The sequence below is a fragment of the Narcine bancroftii genome, chromosome 4 (assembly GCF_036971445.1).
Source record: "Narcine bancroftii isolate sNarBan1 chromosome 4, sNarBan1.hap1, whole genome shotgun sequence".
In the NCBI taxonomy this organism is placed as follows: domain Eukaryota; kingdom Metazoa; phylum Chordata; class Chondrichthyes; order Torpediniformes; family Narcinidae; genus Narcine; species Narcine bancroftii.
Genome location: NC_091472.1, coordinates 124059030 through 124085173, shown reverse-complemented (window position 1 = coordinate 124085173; position 26144 = coordinate 124059030). Strand labels below are relative to the sequence as shown.

The following is a 26144-nucleotide window of genomic DNA, read 5'->3' as shown; positions in this document are numbered from 1 at the left end:
CACTTTTAGTTCCCTTTTTCCTTATTGTTTCACCGTCTAACGGAACCACCCCTATATTCACTCTCCTATCTGCTTCCCTATCAGTCCTGTTCCCTTCCCCCTGCCAAATTAGTTTAAATCAAATCCGACAGCATTATTAAACCTAACTGCCAGTATATTGGCCCCCGTTGCATTCAGGTGTAAACCATCCCTCCTGTAGAGGTCTTGTCTTCCCCAGAAGAGATCCCAATGGTCAATGAACCTGAATCTCTGCACTCTGCACCATTCCTCCAGCCACACATTTAACCTCCTGATTTTATTATTTTTGCCCCCCACCCATGCACAGCACAGGTCGCAGCACCGAGATTACAATCCTGGAGGTCCTGCTTCTTAACCTCCTTCCGAGCTCACGGTAGTCCCTCTTCAGGATCTCCTCCTTCATCTTATCTACGTCATTTGTACCCACGTGTATCAGGACTTCTGGCCGTTCACCTTCCCCCCCAGGATACTCTGAACCCTATCCGAGACGTTTCGCACCCTGGCTCCTGGGAGGCAACACACCATACGCGAACACTTGTCAGGTTCGCAGAATCTTTTGTTTGTTCCCCTGACGATGGAGTCCCCAATGACCACCTTGTTCCCCTTCCTTCCTTTCCGCACCACCGGTTCCCTTGGTGCAACCTCTGGCAGGTTATTTTCCCCAACTACATCCAAAACACTATATTTGTTGCTAAGAGCAGTAGCCACAGGGGTGCTCACCACAGAGCTAACAACTTTCCCCTCTCCCCTGACAGTAGTCCACTGACCTGACCCCCCCAATCCAGGGGTAAGCACTTGCCTGAGCGTTGTATCTATAAATTCTTCACTCTCCCTGATAAGCCTCAGATCATCAAGCTGCAACTCCATTTCTTTAATTTTATTCTTTAATACTTGTGTCTCGTTACATCCCCTGCAGGTATGTCCTGTGGGAAGATTTAAGGTCCTGTCACTTACCTTCTCACTCTCTGCACTCACCTAGGAAGGGCTAATAAAAACAGCCAACCTTTCTCTCTGCCTGCTTTTGCCGAAGCCTGATGAGCCAAAGCCTGGAAGTCCCGCCCGCTCGCTGTCCCGCCCGCTCGCTGTCCCGCCCGCTCGCTGTCCCGCCCGCTCGCTGTCCCGCCCGCTCGCTGTCCCGCCCGCTCGCTGTCCCGCCCGCTCGCTGTCCCGCCCGCTCGCTGTCCCGCCCGCTCGCTGTCCCGCCCGCTCGCTGTCCCGCCCGCTCGCTGTCCCGCCCGCTCGCTGTCCCGCCCGCTCGCTGTCCCGCCCGCTCGCTGTCCCGCCCGCTCGCTGTCCCGCCCGCTCGCTGTCCCGCCCGCTCGCTGTCCCGCCCGCTCGCTGTCCCGCCCGCTCGCTGTCCCGCCCGCTCGCTGTCCCGCCCGCTCGCTGTCCCGCCCGCTCGCTGTCCCGCCCGCTCGCTGTCCCGCCCGCTCGCTGTCCCGCCCGCTCGCTGTCCCGCCCGCTCGCTGTCCCGCCCGCTCGCTGTCCCGCCCGCTCGCTGTCCCGCCCGCTCGCTGTCCCGCCCGCTCGCTGTCCCGCCCGCTCGCTGTCCCGCCCGCTCGCTGTCCCGCCCGCTCGCTGTCCCGCCCGCTCGCTGTCCCGCCCGCTCGCTGTCCCGCCCGCTCGCTGTCCCGCCCGCTCGCTGTCCCGCCCGCTCGCTGTCCCGCCCGCTCGCTGTCCCGCCCGCTCGCTGTCCCGCCCGCTCGCTGTCCCGCCCGCTCGCTGTCCCGCCCGCTCGCTGTCCCGCCCGCTCGCTGTCCCGCCCGCTCGCTGTCCCGCCCGCTCGCTGTCCCGCCCGCTCGCTGTCCCGCCCGCTCGCTGTCCCGCCCGCTCGCTGTCCCGCCCGCTCGCTGTCCCGCCCGCTCGCTGTCCCGCCCGCTCGCTGTCCCGCCCGCTCGCTGTCCCGCCCGCTCGCTGTCCCGCCCGCTCGCTGTCCCGCCCGCTCGCTGTCCCGCCCGCTCGCTGTCCCGCCCGCTCGCTGTCCCGCCCGCTCGCTGTCCCGCCCGCTCGCTGTCCCGCCCGCTCGCTGTCCCGCCCGCTCGCTGTCCCGCCCGCTCGCTGTCCCGCCCGCTCGCTGTCCCGCCCGCTCGCTGTCCCGCCCGCTCGCTGTCCCGCCCGCTCGCTGTCCCGCCCGCTCGCTGTCCCGCCCGCTCGCTGTCCCGCCCGCTCGCTGTCCCGCCCGCTCGCTGTCCCGCCCGCTCGCTGTCCCGCCCGCTCGCTGTCCCGCCCGCTCGCTGTCCCGCCCGCTCGCTGTCCCTCTTATTTATTGGCCTTTTACCAATTAGCCCCTACACGCTCTCCTGTACGCCCGCCCAACCAATGGCCACCTCAGACGCCGACTCCTCTCCGCAGGCCCCGGTAAGAGACTTTTAAAAAAAGCTTTCTTACCTGCCCCCGACTCTTTTCTTCTCTGTCCTTCTCCTCTCCCGACTGCTAGGCCCTGTCCCCAGTAAGAGCCCTTAAAAAGATCTTACCTTCCCGACACGCTCTCCTGTACGCCCGCCCGACCAATGGCCGCCTCCGATGCTGACTCCTCTCTGCAGGCCCCGGTAAGACTTTTAAAAAAGCTTTCTTACCTGCCCCCGACTCTTTTCTTCTCTGTCCCTCTCCTCTCCCGACTACTCAGCTGGACAAACTGTGTCCTTTATATAGCAAAGTTAAAGCCTGAAACGTTGGTGATGTATCTTTAACTTTGCTACATAAAGGACACAGTTTGTCCTGCTGAGTTTGTCCAGCATTGTGATTCAACTTCAACCATGGTGTTTGCAGACTTGCTTTCTGAACCTTTTCCATCCCTGTACCTGCCCAAAATGTCCTTTAAGACATTCATTCCCCAGGAACAGCTTGCAGTTGGAAACTTCAAGTGTCAGAAGATTCCCCAGACTACCAGCAGGCATAATGTACCCTGTCAATCATGCTGCCCTTGCGCTGGGCGTACGCTCCCCAAAGCATGAACACCAAGCCATCCAGGTGGTGGTTCAGGCAAGACACCACTGCATCCGTGAACTCTTCCCAGCCTTTGTCTTTGTGCGAATTGGCCTGATGTGCCCTCACCGTGAGGACAGCGTTCAGCAGCAGTACACCTGGTGGAAACAAAACACATGGCTGTGAAACATCACACCTGGACCAGGTCTTCTCAAGTCTGGAGACCTGAGTACATATACACATATTTATGCAAATATTTACATGTATGTGTGAAAAGACACATCTGCAGTACACTAGAGTGCTGAAGATCAGCAGGTCACACAGTAGTTCTCATGTCCTGCCAAGTTTCTCCGCACTCATGCACTACATTAAAGCCCAGCATCTGCAGATAGTCTTGTTTACCCCCAGTACATACTGCACCCTGAGTTTACATTGAGCCATGTTGGAACAAACTGGATTGAAGAATTAAACCCTTTTTACATCATTCCTCTATTTTGTAAGGTGGTTTACATAAATGTTTGCACTGTAATGCTGCCACAAAACAACGAATTTTGTGACGAGGTTCATGACAATTTCTGATTCAATGCGCACTGGTTACTGAGGTATCTTGGCTGCAGCACCATTCATCCCTCATTCATCTTGTTCACCACTTGCACTCTCACTCATCATCAATCTGTTTCATTTCTTTATTTTTCCAAATTTTATTGCCACATGTTTAAAAAAAAAGTGCACCCCCACCCCACAGAAAGCAAAAAAAACCAAAAAGACTAATTTTTAAAACAATACTGGATATTACCTTATGGTTAAACTATGACCTAATTATTCTAACCCATACAATCATCATTATATCTTTTAAATATAAAGTATATAGTGAAATAAAACACTACTGTATAATACTTAATATTTGATATTTATTATATACACACATGTTAAAAAACATACAACATCTAATAAAGTAATAAAATGAGATAACATAAGGTGAGGCCAGGGAGTGACAAAGTTCACACCAAATTCTACCAAAAGTGACATGATGTAATTACTTATAACACCAATCTTTTGCTTTTATGGAAGCCAAATTTCAAAAAATCATATTTGTTCTTTAAATTGTATGTTTTCTTTTCCCCCCCAAAGGTATACAACTTTGCATTTCACTTTGCCACCTAATACCAAATCCACATTCAATTTCCATGAATCAGTTATACATTTCCTGGCAACTGCCAACGCGATCTTTAAAAATTCTTTTTGAAACCAATCCAATTTTAAATCTGGACATCCTTGATACATCCCCAAAAAGAAACATAGGGTACTTGGGAGTTTAATACCTATTAACTGTTGAAAAAAAAAATCTATTTAATGAGTCCAAAAAGAATTCAATTTGGGGCATGTCCATGTAGAATGTAAAAAGGTGCCCATGTCCTGTTTACATTGAAAACACATCCAAAATATCTGACTTCAATCTATTAAGCTTTGGTGGCATAATACATAACTAATGTATGAAATTGTATTGCATCCTTCTATATCTAACAATTTTTATCATTTAAATCTATACCCGTCCATTTCCCACCTTTGTTTAGATTTATGAAAATCTTTCTTCTTTACTCCCCTCAAAAGTAATAAATACATAACTGATGAACTTTTTTTGTATTTGGATTTAATATTATTGTTTCTATTTCATCATCATCTAACAGCAGATAAGATGCAAATCTTTCTTGTAGATCAGTCTTTAATTGATATCCAAATATTGTATATTTTGTATTCCATATTTAGCTTTCAATTAGTCAAATGTCTGCCTTGATAACAATCTTTAATAAAATTTATTTCTTTTTTGACCAATTAACAAAATTTTTATTATTCAACATAAACAGGATCAATTTATTGCACTAAATGACATCCTCACTAAACCATGTCCCTTAACGCAGGAACAAAGAAAATAGGTGCATTTGGCCATTTAAGCCGACACCTCCATTCACTTTGCTCATGGCCGATCATCTACTCAGTACCCAGTACCTGCCTTCTCCACATATCCCCGATCCCCTTAGCTACAAGTGTCAAATCTAACTCCCTCTTAAACAAAGATAAGGAACCTACTTCCTGTGGCAAAGAATTCCACACATTCACCACTCTCAGAGAGAAATTTTGTTTTCATCTCAGTCCTAAAAGACTTCCTCCTTTTCCATAAACTACGACCCCTGGTTCTGGTTTTCCCCAACATCAGGAACAACCTTTCTACATCTAGCCTATCTAATCCCTTAAGAATTTTATACGCTTCCCCCTCCAATCTTCTAAATTCCAGCGAGCACAATCCTGTCTTTCTTCATGCAGGTCCCGCCACCCCGGTATCAATCTAGTGAACCTTCTTTGCACTCCCTCTATACCCAGGATGTCTTTTCTCAGATAAGGAGACCAAAACTGTACACAATACGCTAGGTGTGGTCTCACCAAGGCCCTGTACAGCTGCAGTAGAACCTCTCTGCTTCTGTACTCAGATCCTCTTGCTATGAATGCCAACATACCATTCACTTTCCTCACTGCCTGCTGTACCTGCATGCCCACTTTCAATGACTGGTGCACAGCAACATCCAGGTCTCATTGCATCTCTCCGTTTCCCAATCGGACATCATTTAGGTAATAATTTTCTTTTCTGTTCTTGCCTCTAAAGTGGATAACCTCACATTTATTCACATTATATTGCATCTGCCATGCATTGGGCCACTCACCTAACTTGCCCAAGAACCCCTACATCCTCTACACAGCTAACCCTGCCACCAAGCTTCGTGTCACCTGAAAATTTGGAGATGCTGCTTTCTATTCCCTCATCTAAGTCATTGATATATATTGTAAATATACCACATCCACTGGTTCTCCCTTATCCATTCTACTAGTTACATCCTCAAAAGATTCTATAATTAATCAGAAAACGATTTTCCCTTCATAAAACTATGCTGACTGTCCAATGATATCAATACTTTCCAAATGTGCTGCAATCGCATCTTTAATAACTGACGAGCATTTTCCCCACTACTGATCTCAGGCTAACTGGTTAATAGTTTCCCCATTTTTTTTCCTCTCCCTCCCTTCTTAAAAAGTGGGGTTACATTTGCCACCCTCCAATCCTCAGGAACAAATCCAGAATCAACACATGTACATTATGCCACATTTTAACCAAATATCTTAATATTGGTGAGCCTGTTTCTCCAGTTAATAATATTTCATTCCATTTATATAGAAATTCTTCAAATTCTTTTTCACTTATTTTATTCATTTCTATATTAACCAAAGCCACTTTTTCTCCTTCCTCAAAAACAAATCTTAGTTGGGCCGCTTTATAACAATACTCAAAATTTGGAAGTTGTAGACATCACGACTCAAATCTCCATCTCCAAGTTAATTTATCCATAGAAATCCTTGATATCTTGCCTTTCCACAAGAATTTCCTTATAATTTTATTTAGATCCTTAAAACACTTACCAGAACTATCAATGGGTAAAGACTGAAATAAATATTGCACCCATGGAAAAGATTCATTTTAATACAATTTACTAAGCCAGTTAATGTAATTGACAAATCAATCCTTTTTTTTAAATCCTCTTCAATTTTCTTAAACAATGGTCCATAGTTTTATTTTGCCTACATTGGGTATAGTCACCAAAAGTCAATGGCATAATTTCACTTTTATCACAATTAACTTTATATCCTGAAACTGCTCCGCATTGTTCTAATTGCATATGTAATTTAATCTAACGAATTTTCTGGATCAAATAAACCATTACATCATCTGCAAATAAACTAATATTCGTTAGCCCCTATGTTAATACCCTTATTATCCAAGTCTATTCTAATTAATTCAGCTAACGGTTCAATTACTAACACAAAAAGAGCAGGTGATAATGGACAACCTTGTCTTATTGATCTTGTTAATTTAATATAATCAGACAAGATTATTTCTCACTATTCTTGCTCTTGGATCAATATATAATGCTTTTATCCAATTTATAAATGTTTGTCCTAAGCCAAATTTAGCAAATTTTAAAATGAAAGTCCCATTTTACTCTATCAAATGCCTTTTCTGCATCTAAGGCTACTGCTACACGTAAATTTTCTTTCTTTTGGGCTCTACAAATTAAACTAATCAACCTAGTTACATTATCCACTGATCGTCATTTTTAAAAAAAAATCCCGTTTGTCCTTGTTAATTAGTTTTGGTAAAATATTTTCCAGCCTATTTGCTAATAATTTAGCTACCATCTTATAATCCATATTCAATGACATCAGTCTATAAGACGATGGCATTAATGGATCTTTACCTTTTTTGGAATTACAGTTATGATTGCTGTCTTAAAGGAATCAGGCAAGTTTCCAGTTTCTTCCAATTTTGTTCAAACTTTCATAAATACAGAAATCAGCACATCTTTAAATTCTTTATAAAATTCTGATGTAAATCCATTTTCAACAGGGGATTTATTATTTTATAAAGAAGCTACAACAGTAAAAGAGGTTCCTAATATTTTCTGTTCTTCCTTACTTAATTTTGTTATCATCCTGCAGATTCTGATTTGTATCATTTTGTATACAATTGCTTAAAGCAATTATTTATATCCTGAGGGTGTACAAGATATGTGACCTGTCTCTTCTCTAGTTGCAATAACAGCTTTTGATTCTTGTTTAGTTTTCAATTGCCATGCCAAAACTTTATGTGGTCATCCCCCAGTTCATAATATCTGTTTATTTCTCATAATTTTTTATGCTCTAAGATTGCAAAGTATTATACTGTAATTCTTTATTCCAAAGAATTCTTTTTTCTATTGACGACTGTTCTTGTAATTCCTTTTCTAAAGTTGATATTTTTGTCTCTAAATTACAGGTACATGATCCTTTATCCGGACATCTAAAATCTGGAAAGCTCCAAAATCCAGCAAGTGGGGAGAGAGGTGGCAGCGCAAGATGGGCGGGTGGCCAAGGGGGAGGTGGGGGTGGATATGGCAGCACAATTCAGGTGGGCTTAAATCTGGCTTTCTGAAGTCTGTAAAAATCCAGAACACATTGTCCCCCAAGGGATCCGGATAAAGGACCTGTATTAATTTGAGACATATACTCCTTTCTAATTTTAGAAAATCTTATTATCTGTCCACGTATATACGCCTTTATTGGATCCCAAAGAACAAATTTATTATCCATAGAGTCAGCTTTAATGCCCAAGAATTGCTTTATCGATGTCCAATAAACTGACAAAAATCTTTGTTTCAACAATATATTATTAAACCTCCATCTTCTAAATATAAAGCTAAAAACAAAGGAGAATGATCTGATAAAAGCCTTGCCTTATATTGAACCTGTTGTACTCTGCCTTGAAGTCTTGCTGATAACAAAAACATCAATTCGAGAATATGAATTATATTTGTTAGAATAAAATGAATAGTCTCTTTTTCTAGGATGTATCCTTCTCCAAACATCAACCAAATTCAGTTCTTGCATTAAAGACAAGGTTATTTTTGCTGCCTTAGATTTTGACACACTCTTTGCCGATCTATACAATAAAGGGTCAAGGGAAAAATTAAAATTTCCACCCACTAAGATATTTTCATTAGCTTCCCCCATATTTAAAAATATTTCTCGTATAAATTTACCATCATCCACATTTGATGTGAAATATTCATTAATGTCAACTGTTCAGAAAAAAAAATCAGACAATTTATTAAATCAAACCAACCAAATGGGCCTAAAACTGTATTATATATTTTAATTGTAAGATTTTTATTTTTCAAAATTGCTACTTCTCTAGTTTTTGTATTAAAATGTGATGCTACTACCATTCCAACTTAATCCCTTATTAATTTTTGATGCTCTTTTTCAATTAAATGTGCTTCTTGTAGAATAGCAATATCTACTTTCAATTTTTTTTAAAACATGTCAAAACTCTCTATCGGGTTTTGAATCCCATTTACATTAAAACTCATGAATTTTAATCCTTTACTCATTGTAAAAATTTGAAAATTCTTACACTTTCCCCCCTCCCGTTCATGATTTCCCTTCATCAGTCCCCAGCTCTTCACCAACCTCTTAAAAACAAAATAACATTAAATCCAATAAAAAATAGTAATTTTTTTTCCAAAGTATTCAAAGAAATAGAAAAGAAATACCTTCCCTCCCCACCTGAGCATCGTCATGAAGTCCCCTGACAATGCTACCACCCTCCATTTTTCAGGTTGTGACTAAAGCCACAAATTAATGTCCATGGTTCAGCAGGAACCAGTCAGCATATCTCTGGCTCCTTCGAGTATATTAAACTCATCTCTGCAATATTACAAACCACTTCTAGATTTATTTCACCACAAGAATACAACTTTCCAGCTTCAAGTGTCCACTCTTTGGGTCAATTCTTAACGCATATCCGGCAAACTTTCTGCATATACTTGATCATGTTTAGGATTCATAAAAAAATCTACTTGAACCTCCTTGAACAAATACTTGCAAAGTTACAGGTTAACGCAGAATAAAAGTATATCCCTTCTTCCACAGTATATTTTTAACTGGATTAAAACACTTCCATTTCTTCAATAATTCAAAGCTTATATCAGGATAAAAGAAGATTTTGTTCCCTCCATATTCCAATGGTGCTTTTCTTTCTTTAGCCCTGTTTGGATGCTAGTTCTAAGAATTTTTCTTCTTATTTGATAATGAAGAAATTTGACCAAAATAGCCCTTGGCTTTTGATCCAGCTGAGGTTCAGGTCTCAGGGCTTATTCAATCTCAGTATCTCCTTTAAAATGCTCTTGTCCAAAAGACTGAGGGATCCAACATTGTAAAAATTGAATAATATCTTCTTCTTCTTTCAGGCCAATAATCTTAACATTATTTCTTCCACTAAATTTTCTAATAAATCCACTTTTTCCAGACAATTGCTTATTCATTGCGAACACTTCATCCACTTTATCTACTTTTTCCTTGAAGAAATTGATTTCCCAAATTAATGCTTTGAATTTTTTCTTCCACTTCCTGGTGTTTTTTCTGCATCTCTTTGACAATTTCACATACTTTATTAAGAGATCAGAGGCTAAAATTCATATCACATCTTATTAACTTTAACTCTTCCATAATCATAACCAGTGTATCTTGAACTTTAGGGATAGCTTTAACTTTCTTTCTTACCCCTTCTTATTCTTCCAACATTATTGTTCTTCTTCCTCCTCCTTCGCCTCTCCTTCTTTTTCTACCAGCTTTTATATTTTTCCCTTCTCAGACAGCCTCTTGGATTGCCCGGGAGCCTGTCTAGAGGGCTTAGTAAGCCCCTCTGACAGGGCCTCCCACTGCTGCTGACTGTTCACGTGCGACTCCTCGTGCATGCGCAGTCGAGTCGCTCCCCTCCCCGACTCGACCCTGCTGCAGGAATGCCACAGCTCACTGGGAGGTGAGTAGGGAAGCCCTCTTCGATCAGAAAGTAGGCTTCACTACAGGTCTCAGCTTCTTCTCCAAGGTAGGTCCTTCTGGTTGTTTCTCTTCCTTCTTCTCTACAAATTCTTCTGTCTTTCTTTGGCAGCATTGCTTTTTTTCTTTGATTTTTCTCAGAGGAGCTATATTTCTCATCCTGGCCCAACATCATCACGTGACGTCTCCCCTTCTTTCTTTCCTCTTTCTAACTGCACATGGCACTGCCCTTCTCTCCACCCTGCTCCCCTCCACACAAAATACTCATTTATCTTTCCCGGAGTCCAGAGTGATACAGCACAGAGACAGGCCCTCCAGCCCAGAGTCCTCACCGACCATCATACAACCAAATTTTCCCCACATTCCACCAATGCCCTCCCTTCTACCACTCACCTACCCACTCAGGGCAATTTACAGTGGCCAATCAACCTACTTCCCCACACGATATGGGAGGAAACAAGGGTGGTCAAAGGAGGATACACAAACTGCACACAGAGAGCCCCAGAGGTTAGCATTGAATTTGAAGCTGCTCCATCATACATCGATCTGAAATTTCACCCTCTTGCTCTGCTCAGCATTTCTTGTGGTTTCTGATTCTATTGATGTAACAATTGGTCTCCCTTGGGCACATTGATCTGTGGTGATTCTGCCACAGAGTGACAACTCTTGGTCTTGCTCTTTTTAGGCAAGACATTACATGGAGACACCAAACGCCCTCAAGTGCACTTACACAATCGCAGCACTAATTAAGGAAGCAAGCTCTCCCCAGCATCTCAGGGAACATCGACTCCTCAAATCAACTCCACCAAACATCATTGTGGACTACACTGGGCAGATTGGCTGCCACATGTCTGGCATAATAACAATAATGTTGCTTCAAATATTTCATTTGTCTTAAAGTCAAGCAAGAAAGTCTGCAGATGCTGGGGTCAAGTGTAATACATAAATGTGTTGGAGAAATTCACCAGGTCAAGCACTTTGGCACCACTCCAAAAGCAACATCAACAATAAAAGTCAAAGGAAGGTCATAGCTCCAATTCAAACCAACCTTATTCAAATGCAATGAAGCCTGGAATTAGCTGATTACAAAACAGTTCCTTGACATAATTTGGCCACATCCTCCTTGGGTGGACCTAATTAAAAATAAGATCCTACAATTTTCTATTAACCATCTTACCAATGAGCAGCTCATTTAACAGAAGCCGTGTTTGCTCACACTTGAAGGCTCAACTGCCGCTCAAGGAATTAGCACAGCTTGTGGTAGGGACCACTGCCTGCCATTCCCTTCAATCTAGTCTATACAATTAAAACATTCAACAAAATTTTCCTACCTCTGTCAGGACTGGGAAATTGTAGCTACAAGATTTGACAGGCTGGGTTAATTTTTTTTGAGGGGAGCTTCAAGTAGGCGAAAGTGTGAAGGATCAAGATGTAGTAAGATTGGAAGGACTATTTCTCTCAGCCATGAGGAAGAAAGAAACGCAAAGTAATTGGAGAATGGATTAGAAGGTTAATGCGGCAAACTGTGATCATCCAGAGGGTGGTGTGGGGGAGGGTGTCTCATCAGATGTATCCACGCAGTTGAACTGCAGGGCTATGGACCTCATGTTGAAGGAAGAGCAATCTTTTCTCACCTATTTGGACACTGGCCTCCTTCAACACAAGTTGTGGTGGTATAGATTTCAAGTGAAAGCAAATAAGCTTTAATCCCAACCTCTTCTGCGTAACTCTAGCAGAGCAAATATTTGTAACTTACCTTGCTTTGCCCAGCTAGTCAGATCCCCATGTGCTGGGTGCTCAAAGCCTTCAATGTCCGATTGCAGCTCCTTGAACATGTTTTCCAGGCTGCACGAGAACAGGATAATTTACAGCCCTCAAAGCATCCTTTAACACCCCTCACCCTCTCCTGGGCTATTTATTCACTGTCTGCAAAAAGGGAACCAGCTCCAAACTAATACCTTCCATGGATGCTTTCTGCACGGAACAGGACACATTGCTGCATTGTATACATTAGGCTCAATATTTGCTGAATAGATATACAACACTTGTGTGGATCCATATCACCTGGATATTCCTTTTAATACCAAGTCCCTATTTTGTTTTCATGTTAAGATTGATTTTTTTTTTCAAGCATTCTTCCAATAGTCACCATATTTCTAAAGTGTAGATCCATGCTGTACAGAATGCAGCCCAAAGGAAAAAATAATTCTGAAGATACTAGGGTAAAATGCAGTACCCAAAATTGCTGCAGAAACTCAGATGATCATGCAATATCCAAAAAAAGGAAGGGCAGTGTTTAGTGCCCGAGCCCTTCTTCAAGAGGGTCAAAATTCAGGCAGATGCCTAAACAAAAAGGTTGAGGAGGGGTAAAATAAGGGGTCAGAACACTGTTCGACATTGTAATGTCCTGTGAACAAAGGTAACATGGAGATACAGGTGGAAGGATGGAGAAAGAAGTTGAGAAATGTACTCTACTGTGGCCACCAGAACTGGGAGACCACCCAATGAGCCAGTGGCCTTGCCTGGTACTGAACACCTGAGCAGATTTATCCTTGGTCTTAGCTTCATAATAAACTCATGATTTGACAGTCTCAAACTCCCCAACTCTTCAATATTGACACCAAGACAATGAGTTTGTTATCAAACCCTTGTACAAATACTTTCTGCACAAATTATAGCAGCTTCATTCAAGCACATAGGCCCAGAGCTGACTTTCTGTTGGGTAACAGATGGAAGGAATTGCAGAAGAGATTTTAATCTTTCTTTGGGCTTGCTAGAAGGAACAAGTTCACCGGCCTCTTGTGTCTGCCAACCGTATCTCTCGAGGTTTATGTCGAATGCACTTCAACCATTACTTCACATGGATAATGTTGAAGCAGTGCTCATTTATAGACCCTTCCACTCCACAAGCCTGTATCACACAAATACACCAATTCACCTCCAAATCCTGTACATTTTTGGATGGAAAGCTGAGCACCCAGAAAAACTCATGAGGAGAACATACAAACTCCTTACAGACAGCTTCGGATTCAAACCCAGGTCGCTGGTGTTGCTATACCATTGTGCTCAACGCAACACTCACCATGTTGGAAGGGCAGCAATTTTGCCAACTTCCAACAGAGCAGTCTCTTCACAACACGTCTTCTGTAAACCCGCCAGCTTCACTTCAAATCACGAGTTTATTATGAAGCCAAGACCAAGGATAAATCTGCTCAGGTGTTCAATAGCAGTCAAGACCAATGGCTCATTGGGAAGTTTCCCAGTTCTGGTGGTCACACATCCCCTCATTAGAATAGGTGTTAATCTTGGCATTAATCTGAGGTAGGACAGAGGAATTTCCCCAGAATAATTTACCATTGTAAACCTTGCTCAGGAGAGCATAGACACCCAGGTGCAATACTACAGATAGAACAAGTCAGCCTCAATGAACCAGAAACCTTCCAGCTGTCATAACATACAAGCTGGTGCCTTGAACACCAATACCAACCTGAAACAAACATAGGTGGTCATTAACCCCTTAAAGAACAGGTGGGATGCTGCAGATGAAACCCAATCGCCTAGAATTCCATGCATACCTGGGAGGCGGTGGCACAGGGCGCTTGACACTAAAACATAGTCCGTGAGCCTGGTTGGGTCCATGGTAGGGGTCCTGGCCAAGGATCACCACCTTCACCTGGGCAAAAACAAAACTTAATTTGATTCTGTTATTCTCCCCACATGCTCAATCCTTCCAATACTCCAGCTACGACCTCCTAAGGAAATACATACCAGCTTTCCACAATTTAATTGCACCTTCTACTTCAGAAACAGCTTTGCTTCACTTAACCATATTCATCATAGAATTAAATCACAGACTGTACTCAACTCCAATGACCAGTTCCAGAGGAATGGACTTTGCCATCGACCTGAGGGTGAACCAGATGTTTTGCCTCTGGTTGAAGGTACATTGAAAAGGTCACAGCCCCAGAGGTTGTTCAGCCCTTCCAGTCCAAAACTATTAATTAACACATCAATCCAGGTAGACCCATTCCCTTTATCTGCCAGAGCATAATTGAGATGGAAGGATGTGATGATGAATGTGATCAGTGACCCAGAGGTGCAAGTACAGGCAATAATTGAAGGAATGGACATTTATAGAAGACAATGGGGGCACATTCAAGACCATTTCTATAGCACAACTATGCCATTTCAGGCACCTACCGCTCTTTATTTTAAAAAAAACACCCGCCTTCTCTCACCTAAAAGCACAACCGAGTAGTTGACATTTTTACCGTGGAGGAAAAGATTCTGTCTGCCCCATCTAGTCCTCTCAACTTTATTTATTTCCATCAAGTCTCTCTTCAACCTCTGTCACTCCAGAGAAACTACATCTACTAGCTTCCCATCTGGCCTGTGACATCCTCAGAGTTCTGATAAACTCATCAACTCATCTTCTGCTTTTTGAGATCATATTGATATCTTATATTTTTTCTAAATATTCTACTAGCATTTCCTTAATGAAGAATTCCAGCATTTTCCCAATGCTCTAATTAGCAGGCAGTTTCCTGCTTTCATTCTCCTACTTTCCAAGAATAGTGGTGTTACATTATGGAATTCCAATCCACTTAAACCTCTCCCCATTGTCTGAAACATACGTTGAAACTTTTACTACTACCTCAAGTTGTGAGATAATAGGTTTTAAGCAGTGGCTAATGCTCAAACATTTTCCCTATCTGAAGGAACAGAGTGTCAACAATACTCAGCAACCTCACAATGTCACTCATTTGATGAGCACCTTTTCCTTCATCACTGCCTCCACAGGCATCTACAAAATTGCAGTGCAGTAAATCACTAAAGCTTCTTTGATTGCATCTCTCAAACCCATTACTTATAATGAACAGAATATGGAGTACGCCAATCATCTGCGAGTCCATTCCATAATTCAGTGAAGTTGTATCGTTCTACAATTCCACCACCCTCACATAAAACTGTTCATGAACAGTTATCTTAAGACAAGATTTCAAGCTGCTTAACCCTTGGCCCTTGATACTCAGAAAACACAACAAAATCCAGCAATGTTAGAGTAGCGGTTAACGCAACTCTGTTACAGCGCCAACGATCGGGAGAGGGATTCAAATCCCGCACTGTCTGCAAGGAGTTTGTACATTTTCCTCCAGGTGCTCTGGTTTCTGCCCACCATTTAAAAAGATACCAAAGATGTCGGTCAATTGGGTGTATTTGGGGCAGCATAAAAACACAAGCTCTATGTTACCCTGTTCTATATCTGAAGTGCCAGTTGATGAAATAGACAAAGACGATGTGGTCAAACAATAATCATGGCTTTTATTAGCAGAAACTCATGGTACAATAATGAAAGACAATAGGTGCATATACAGTTATATCCAAGGAGAGTGTCCTTAACAGTAGAGATAATGCACAGCCAATGTTAGTACAGCAAAGCTCGCCAGAGGGGGAGACAGGCAACTTGGCAGACATTCACCACAATATCTAAATTTAAAAAAAATTAAGATCATGTAATCAGTCCTTGCAATTGAACTTAATCCACAGTGATAAATCCATGCTGCAATTTATCTCATGGTACAGGCAAATGGGAAACCTACTAGCTCAGACCTCCCCTCCACGCAACATCCTGAACTGACCAGTATCCTGCAACACTTGTCATAGAGTGAGATCCGTATCAGCACTGTGGCAATTCCGTCAACATAGCTAATAAGTGGGCATGACAAGATGGCGTAGAAAGAAGACGTGCAGTTCCACCTCTCCCCAGTTGAACTAATTAATGCCCGAATTTAAAAGTTGTGAAAGTGGTTACAATAGTTTTTACAGGTTTCTGAACAGAGGAGAATCAAAATGACTACAAATGCGAAGAAATCCAAGACACAGTTACAGAAGAAATTACCTCATAGAAGTGTTGAAGAACTGAGGCCTACTTACCAAGCTCATCTGCAGGAGCCTCAAAGTATCCCAGGCCAGCTGAGTACAACTCTGGCACCGGCATTGTTTTAGGTTCGGCCGATTCCAACTCGCGCGCCCGTGAAGACGTGCGCACGGGCGGGACGACCAAGCAAGGACAGTTGCGTGAGCCCACTATATTGACTGGTGGTCTAGGAGCGTGCAGCGCTGTGTCGAACGACACACCTGCGCGGCCGGTGACACTCCCGGGCATGCGCGGTGTTTCGTGCATCCGGGAGCTTTTGGATAAAGTGTGGGCTGCGGGGGGACTCTGACGGCAGCGCGGCCCGCTGTTGTCGGGGATGCAGACCCGCAGCCACACTGGACGAATGGCAACCGCGGCTGAAGAAGAGGGAAGTCATGCCTTGCAGGAATCAAGGCAGGAGGAATTTACTTTGGAGGCTGGGGTCAAGGAAGCTAGGCCTCAAGAGGGAGTAATGGCACCTGGACTGGATTCTGTATTTACGATTTTGGAAGGGATTGCTCATCAGATGGAAAATATATCAGTACAGGTGTCTACACAGTTAAATCAAGGATTTATGGAAATTAAAATGAAAATGAATAATATTTGTGAAGAAATGTCTTCTGTGAAGAATGATATGAATGTGGTTAAAAGTGATGTTATAGATGTTTAAAGGTGGTGGATACTGTACAGGATAATTTTTTTTAAAATTGAAGCAGCTTTTTATGAATGGAAAGATCAAGTGGAACGAAACAGAAAAAATGGAAAAAGTGGAGGATTCTTTCATGGATTGCGGGATTCAGAAGAAGAAACTGTCAAAGAAGATTGATTCCTTAGAAAATCAAGGTTAGAGGGATAATGTATGTCTTCCAGAAGATATTGAAGGCTCAGATCTGGTGAAATTCTTCAAGAAGTGGATTCCTGATGTCCGGGGTAGTGAATTTTTTTTTTAAATATATACGGATGGTCTGGAATTGGACCGGGCACATAGAGGATGAAGCCTTTTCCGGGCTAACCACCACGCTAACTTTTGATTCGCTGCTTGAGATACCAGGACAGAGAAATGATACTACGGATTGCAGTTCAAAAGGCTCAACAAAATCAGACTCCAATGACGGTTCAGGGCAACAGAGTGTTTTTATGCTGATTTGAGTCAAGAAATTATTAAGAGGCAGAGAATTTAATTCAGCGAAAGAAGTACTGTGGAGAAAGGGTTATAAATTTGCTTTTCGTTAGAAGTCTTTTATGGAAATTATCAGTCTAAATTTTTTGAGAATGACCATGATTCATTAACTTTTGCTAATTCGTTGCCAGATTTACAAGGAAGTGGACGGTCACCATTATCGTCACGGAAGAGGGGAAAGGGAGGAGGGGGAAGGGGAGTTGAATTGACACAGTGTCTTCTTGACATTGAAGATCCGGAAGTCATTGAGATTGGAATCATTGGTCTGAATATGTTTAAGTACTTTGGAATAGTTTGACTGGGGGTGGGGGGTGGATGACACTGAAGCTTTTGATAGTTATCTGCCACTAGTGGGTTTTACCACACCCAGATTTTTAGGGAGTTCCTACACTATTGTAGTTTGTGATTGAATTTTTTTTTAAATTTATTTTGTTTTTAAAAAGGTTGGTGTTTCTATATATATATATATATATATATATATATATAAGGGGGGCAAGGGTTATTTTATTTACAAGGGATTTTTTTTTAGCAAGGGGAGCAATATTCTGTAATAGTGTGAAGATTGTAATGTTAGGGTAAAGAAATGTCTAATTTGAATTTTGCAACTTTTAATGTACAGGGATTGAATAATCCAATTAAGCATAAACATGTACTGACTTATATTAAAAAAACGAAAGTTGATATTGCTTTTTTTTTTAAACAAGAAACACATTTGACTGAAGAAGAACATTTAAAATTGAAGAGAGATTAGGTTGGATATGTGATTGCTTCTTTTAATTCTAAGGCAAGGGGTGTAGTCATTTTGATTCATAAGAAATCATTTATGAGTTGGAATCATTTATGGAGATTGCTGGTAGGGTTTTGATGGTGTATTGTAAAAAAATTTTGCAGAACCATGGACATTGTTGAATATTTATGCACCTAATGTGGATGATGATCGATTTATATCTGAGGCTTTCTTAACATTAAATCGGGCCAATGAAAATATTTTGATTGGAAGAGATTTTCATTGTGTTTTGGATCTATTACTGGATAGATCTCCGAAAAATATAAGGAAATCAAAGATGGCGACACAAGTGGGATCTTTGATGAAAAATTTGAAATTTGGAGGAGAATAAATCTGACAGAAAAGGACTTTTCTTTTTATTCATCTAGGCATGATTCAATCTCTAGAATAGATTTGTTTTCGATTTTGGCACATTTGCAGGTTAGAGTAGTGCAGGCTGAATATAAGAGTAGGGTTATATCTGATCATTCTATGTTGGTTATTTCTTGTGTAGGTTCTGAAGTGTTGCAATTAACTTACCAGTGGAGATTTAATGTAATGTTATTGAAGAAACCAGAGTTTATTACTTTTGTTAAGGAACAGATTGCTTTATTTCTGGCTGAAAGCACTAATTCAGTAAGTAGTAATTTTGTAATGTGGAATGCTTTAAAAGCATATTTGCGTGGTCAAATTATTAGTTATTCTATGAAAGTTAAAAAAAAACAGTATTTGGCGGAAAGTTTGGCATTGGAGAAACAAATTACTGAGTTGAAAAGGAATTTCAGAAGAAGGTTACAGAAGATAAGAAGGCAGCATTATCCAAGTTGAAATTACATTATAATACTTTACAAACCTATCAGTATGAGTGATTAATTCAAAGATCTAAGCAACGTTATTATGAGTTGGGTGAGAGGGTTCATAAGGTATTAGCTTGGCAATTAAAAAACAGAACAATATCAAGAACTATTAATGCTGTTAAAAAGAATTCAATAGTTACCTATAAACCTCAGGAAATCAATGACCAATTTTATTCATTTTATCAGAAATTGTATACTTCTGAGGGAACACAGGATGATGGTTCTACTGAATCCTTGTAAAGGAATTGGAAGCTCCATTTACAGATTTTGAGACTAAAGAAGCTATAGAAGTGATGCCGAATGGAAAGTCACCAGGTGATGACAGATTTTCAGTGGAATTTTACAAAGTGTTTTATGAAGATTTATCTTCAATATTTAGGGACGTGTTGCAACAAATAACTGAAGATCAGTCACTACAGGAATCTTGTTCTAGTGCAATAATTACAGTGATTCCAAAGAAAGATAGAGATCGGTTGAATGTAGCTTCGTATTGAACAATTACTTTATTAAATGTGGATTATAATATAGTGGCTAAAATATTGGCAAATAGACTTGCTAAATATTTACCTCGGTACATGCAGATCAAACAGGTGTTATTAAGAATGGATGTGCTTCTGATAATATTCTTAGATTGATAATGTTGATCAGTGCATCGAGACAGCATCCCAACCAACCAATGGTGGTTGCGCTTGATGCAGAAAAAGCTTTTCACAGGATTGAATGGAATTTTTTTTATTTAAGGTGTTGGAGAAGTTTAATTTCGGCCCTTTTTATTTTTTACTGGTTGTATAAAAATCCAATTGCTAGGGTGGTGACGAATGGCCAAACCTCTTTGCTATTTAAATTATCACGATCAACTCGTCAAGGTTGTCCATTGTCACCAGCCTTGTTTGCATTGGCCATTGAACCATTAGCTCAGGCAATTCAACAGAATGATAAGGTTAAAGGGATAAGAATTGCAGATGATGAATAGAAGATTAATTTATTTGGTAATGATATATTGATTTATTTGACACATCCAGAACAGTATTTGAAATATTTACAAGAATGTTTAATTCAATTTGGGGAGCTATCTGGGTATAAGGCGAATTGGGATAAGAGTGAGATATTGTCAATTTTGGAAGGGGATTATAAAGAGTGTAAAAATATGGTAAAATTAAGATGGTCTGATAAAATTAAATATTCAAGGTTAACTGTGAATGCAAACTATCAATCTTTATACAAGTTAAATTATGTACCTTTATTGAAAAAGATTAAAATGGATTTGATTAAATGGAAGGATCTTCCACTAACATTAATAGGTCAAGTAAATTGTATTAAAATTAATATTTTTCCTCGTATTCAATATTTAATTCAGTCAATACCATGTTTACTTTCAAAGGTTTTTTTTTCAGGATTTGAATATGGTGGTGAGGAAATTTTTATGGAAAGGAAAATTAGCTCGAGTAGCTTTACAGAAATTGACATGGAAATATACTCTAGGTGGACTCACTCCAGTTGCCTCACTTTTAAAATTATTGCGAAGCAGCACAGTTGAAGTTTGTTAGTAGAATGATGGATATTAATTAGCCTCCTAGTTGGGCTAAGGTGGAGTTAGCCTGTATTTCTGAATCTGATGTTCACCAGCAGTGGAATTTGAATTTATTGCAGAGATATGATATGCCAGTATTAAAACATTTGTTAAAGATATGGGTTAAAAGAAATGATGCTATAGGAACAAAGGGTAAATTATCAATTCAAACTCTGTTATATCAAAATTAGCTTATTCCTTTTTCAATGTTTAATAGGTATCTAAAGATATGGTATTTTCAGGGTATAAAAGTGACTCAGGATTGTTTTGAAGGACAGTTTCTTTCTTTTAATCAATTGAGGGAGAAATTTGGTATACTGGTAAATTATCAACTTAGAGCTTTGATAAGGGATAATTATGGTAAAGAGATGAGTTTACCCAAGTTAACAAAATTTGAATCTTTGATTTCCTTTATACCAAAGAGAGGTTTTATTTCAGATATGTATCGATAGTTACAGGAAACTATGGAAAAACCGAATTTGGAGAAATCTAGAAATAAATGGGAAAGCGATTTAACTTGTGTTATACCTCAAGAGGATTGGAAGGTTATGTGTCATGAAGGGGTATCTAAATTGACTAATGTAAGATATGGTTTAGTTAATTATAATTTTTTGCATCAGTTATATTTGACTCCTGAGAAATTGAAAAAAATACGGATTTAGTAATTCAGATTTTTGTTTTAGATGTGGTTAAGTACTGGAACTTTTTTTGCATGCAGTTTGGTCTTGTGATAGGATACAACCATTTTGGGAAAAAGTTAGGTTGGTTTTGGAGAAATTATTTAAAATTAAATTACCATTAGATCCAGAGATTTTATGTTGGGTTATATAGTTTCTTTGGCTGGCTTGGGGTTGGATAAGTTTCAAATTGCATTTGTACATTTGGCGTTATCTGTGACACGAAAATGTGTAACAATTACTTGGAAAGACAATGTAGAGATTAATATGGGGCATTGGCAGAATGAATTGAGAGCTTATATTTATATGGAGAAAATAACAATTTACATGACAATTACTCTTTTTTGTTGTAATGTAGTTTTAATTCTTATTTAGAATATATGGGTTTGGAAATATTTTAAAATATTGTACATGTTTTATTTTTTTTTGCTCCCATTGAGGGGGTTGGCTGAGGGGGTTTATTATATTGTATATAAAAAAAAATTCTGTTGTTGCTATTGATTTTATGTTGTTTATGAAAGTTTTAAATAATTATTTTTTTTAAAAACATGGCTAATAAGAAATGAGCAGGAGTAGGCCACCCTGCCCCATCAAGCCTGCTCCTCACCTCCATCCATTAACCTGAATCTGGGGGCTATGTCCCCTAGATCTAGTCTTCCCCACCAATGGAAACAACTTACCTACATCTAATTTACATAATTTTGTACATTTCCAAAATATCCCCACTCATTCTTCTAAATTCCAGCAAGCACAGCCCCGGATGACTCGATCTCTCTTCAGAAGCTAACCCACTCATCTTTGGAATCAACCTGGTGAACCTCCTATGCACCATCTCCAAAGCTAATATATCCTTCCTCAAGTAAGGAGACCAGAAGCAAGCTGGAATTAATTTGTGAACTCAAGATGGAGATGATCAGTGTCCATAAACCACTTCAAATGAAGTGAACAGCTGATAACTTTGGCCCAGATACATGGAGCAAACATTTGTCCCCATTCAAAGCGTTCATACCAGAGCAGATGCTCAAGCCACAACCTTCAGGGGTACAGCCTGAGTGGTGGCCATTTTACAAGGATCACCCCTCTGGGACACCAGAAGGGTTCCTCAGAAAGGGTTGCCTTGTAAAGTACAGACACAGCAATGTTTACTATTGCACTTACATCACGAATATGAGACATCTCTGACCACATGAAGACTTGGTGAGGAGGTGGATAAACTGTGTAACGATTCCTCTCCGCTGCTACAAATCCCATCAGCTGCAAATAAACAAAGTGGAATTAAACACATGTTGAGCCTCCTTCAAAAAAGAAGTGGCTTTCAAAAACCCCCACCCCAAAAAAGGTTGCTGCTCAAGTTCATCCTGCCCACGAACCAGAGGCGACACAGAATTTAAAATGAGGAGAAAAGTGGATTTAAAAAAATTAAACTAGCAAGAGATGACAAGTTTTTTTGAGAAGGATATGGCCTCCTTTTACATAAACCTAACAATCAGATGCACCATATTACCAGGAAGACAAATGGTTTATTGATACAAGACACAAACAAGTTGGAGAAACTCAGCAGCATTTTGAGTCTCTGCCTTTTACTTCCTGTGGATGTTCCAGGCCCTACTGAGCTTCTCCAGCACATTTATAGATTGCACTCGACCCCAGCATCTGCAGACTTCCTCCTTAACTGATTTATTTGTTGTTAAGGAATGGAGAATACAGTAAAGGCATTTCACTATAATCACAAAGGCTCTGGTGAAACCACAGCTGGAGTATTGAGCATAGGTCTGGGTCTTGCTAACAAGGAAGGGTACTCCTGTAACAGAAGTTTATCAAACCAACCCCCAGGTAAGGTCACCAGGCATCCTGTATATACAGGATATGTCCTGAATTTAAAGATTTTGTCCTGTGTCCTGTATCAACTTTATCAGAATGCCTTAAATGTCCTGTATTAAGATCATTTTAAGTAAATTGCAAAATTCAGCAGTTTTTAGAGCTGCATGATATGGAATTTTTAATAATTTTATTTGTACTACTTGAATTTTACTTAAAACAAAAACATTAAATAACTACACTATTACATTGAAGGAAGTCACCCGAAGACGGCAAGTATTTGCGGCAAGTAATGAACTTGTTTGAAACTGCAGCCAACGAATGCACACGAGACACATTTCATTGAAACATGTTACACGAGCATCCATTGGCTGCAGCCACTGGCCGTCACCTGCCAGCCCGTTAGTTATACTGTTGGCAGTTGTTACTGATGGATCAGTGAAATAACCAAACTTGATTTTTTTCAATTCTTGCAAAACTAGCAAAACATTTTTTCATTTGTGTTTTGTCATTTAACCGCAAAATGCCAAAACGAAAGTGTAATTTTGTGATGAATTCTCTGAAGAATGGACATTTATTAAACAAGTGGAAAGTTGTTTTGAGGCTCTTTGTGGGATATGCAACTGTTCATTCAGCAATGAAAGTGGCAGGAAGTTGGATATAAAGTAGCATATACAAACAACTTTCCTCGACTACAAAATAAACTGATAAAATAACATTTCTTGATTAAGAGAAATATAGAAAATAAAATAATAGCTGCAGAAGTTGAAATGACCTTCCACTGTTCATCATCAGTTGTTCAGCTCAAATGACTGTACGACCATACTTCTACTGGAAGTATTTTCTGATTCCAAAATTGCATCCAAATTTTCAAGTGCCAGGACAAAATTTACTGCAATAATAAAAAAATGTAATTGCTCCATATACCATTGCAGAGATTGTCAAAGACATAAATGCCTCATCTTTTCACGAAGTAGTCACAACACAGAATGTTTTTCCCTTTAATTATGTAATTGTACCCCCCCCCCCCCCCCCCAATAAAAAGGCTTGCTGATAAAGCTGTTGTGAGTAAAATCCCTTCCAGATGAGACCACAGAAACTATAGCAAGCTTTTGCAGAGAATTAGTTAGGCGTTAATGAGAAACATCTTTTGGTGGAGATAATACAAATACTAATATTGGTGGACATTTGCATAAAGGTGTGAACAATGTCTATTCAAAGTTAAGCAAATCTTGAACGATTCTATGGAAGGTGTTGAGTGTGTCCTGCTCACATTCGGCTTAATGCTGCTCAAATCACATCTGATGTCCTTTCTATTGACATGGAAGTTATCGTCAAGGAATCGCTTTTTCACTTCAGCATTTATTTTGTTCGAACTGAGTGATTAAAAGATTTTTGTGATTTTGTTGGCATTTAGTACTCTCGCATTCTAAAACCCATTGGGTCTCTTTAATAAATGACGTTGAGAGAATCCTCAGTTTATTTGAAGCACTGAAATCATACTTTAATTCTGAAAGAAAGGTCCTGAAAGTTCTTGTTGACTTTTTCAATAATCCATTGAGCGAAGCCGAATTATTTCTTCTTCACAGATTTCAATATCTCTTTAGCAATAGGATTTTGCGAACTGAAAACAAGATCAGTGTTATTGAAATACTTAATTGCTTAACGGAACTCTGACTGCATAAAGGAATAAACTTTTCATCAATTCGTTTAAGTGTCAAGGCTTGCCTTAAAAGTAACCACATTACTTTTGAACAGAAAAAGAAATTCCAACTTGAAGTAGTTTACAGCACTTGCCATGACTATCCTGTGAAATGGATTTCATCTCTTGAAGAATTTAATATTTTTATATGTATATTTACCAAAATACCCTGGGATTATCTGATCTCAGAAGCCAAGCAGGCTCAGGCCTGGTCAGTACTTGGAGGGGAGACTGTCTGGAAACATCAGGTGCTGTAGGTTTTTGTGAGGGGCGCTGAACAAAGTGGCAACTCTCTATCTGCTTGAGAATAGGTAAAAGTTAAAGAATTGCATGCATGTTACATTCTAAATGTAACAATTACATGACAATAATCAAACCTTTATTCTTCCAGCATGGGAATAAGTGGAATCATCATGTGTAGTGTTAAAAAGCGAATAAAAATTGACCACAATATTCTTTTTTTTGTCAGGGGACAACATTTTTTTAAAAAAAATACGCATTCATCAAGAGATGCAACATAATCCCAAAGAATGGAAAAGCAAGTTATGCCATGAAAGACAGTATTCTGTAATTCAACAAATTAAATTTAAAGAGCAATTCTCAGAGTTGCTAATTTTACGCCAGTACATGTTCAGCACACCTATTCATTATGCTAATATTCAGCATGTTTTCTCATTAATGAATGTTCAATGGACAAAATAAGTTGGATGTCACCACAGCAGAGGTTATATTACAATGTAAATGGAACAAAGACTGTTAGTGCAAGGAATTTTATAAGGGAGTTCTGCAAAACAAAGACCTGTTAAGGAGAACCAAGTCGTCCGTGAAATATAACATCAGTGGTAATATAATTTAAATACTTATATTTTAATTGCATAAGAAATGAATATTTTGGTAACAGGGTCTTGCCTATGTAAAGTTAGAACCATAGAACAGGCCACATCGGGTTCCTCTAGTCTGTGCCGAACCACTTTATCTTACCTAGTCCCACTGATCTGCACTCAGTCCTACATACCTCTCCCATCCATGTACCTGTCTAAATTTCCCTCAAATGTTAAAATTGAGCCTGCAACTTCTGCTAAAAGCTCATTCCACACTCCCACCACTCTGAGTGACGAAGTTCGCCCTCGTGTTCTCCTTAACTTATCCCCTTTCACCCTTAACCCATGTCCTGTTGCTGGAATCTCACCTACCCTCAATGGAAAACGCCAAGCTACATTTACTGTCTATCCCTCAGATTCTTCTGTGCTCCAGGGAATAAAATCCTTACTAGTTTAAACTTACTCTGTAAC

General features: G+C 40.3%; 1 protein-coding gene across 1 annotated transcript in view; it reads right to left on the bottom strand.

Moving 5' to 3' along the window:
- unga (uracil DNA glycosylase a) overlaps window positions 1-26144 on the bottom strand; it is a 34561-nt gene that overhangs the window by 7178 nt on the left and 1239 nt on the right. The window contains exons 3-6 of the mRNA XM_069932706.1: window positions 22491-22586; window positions 13941-14038; window positions 12122-12210; window positions 2923-3101 (exon numbers count right to left, since the gene is read on the bottom strand). Of these exons, the coding sequence (XP_069788807.1) occupies window positions 2923-3101; window positions 12122-12210; window positions 13941-14038; window positions 22491-22586 (462 nt within the window). The remainder of the gene's footprint in view (window positions 1-2922; window positions 3102-12121; window positions 12211-13940; window positions 14039-22490; window positions 22587-26144) is intronic.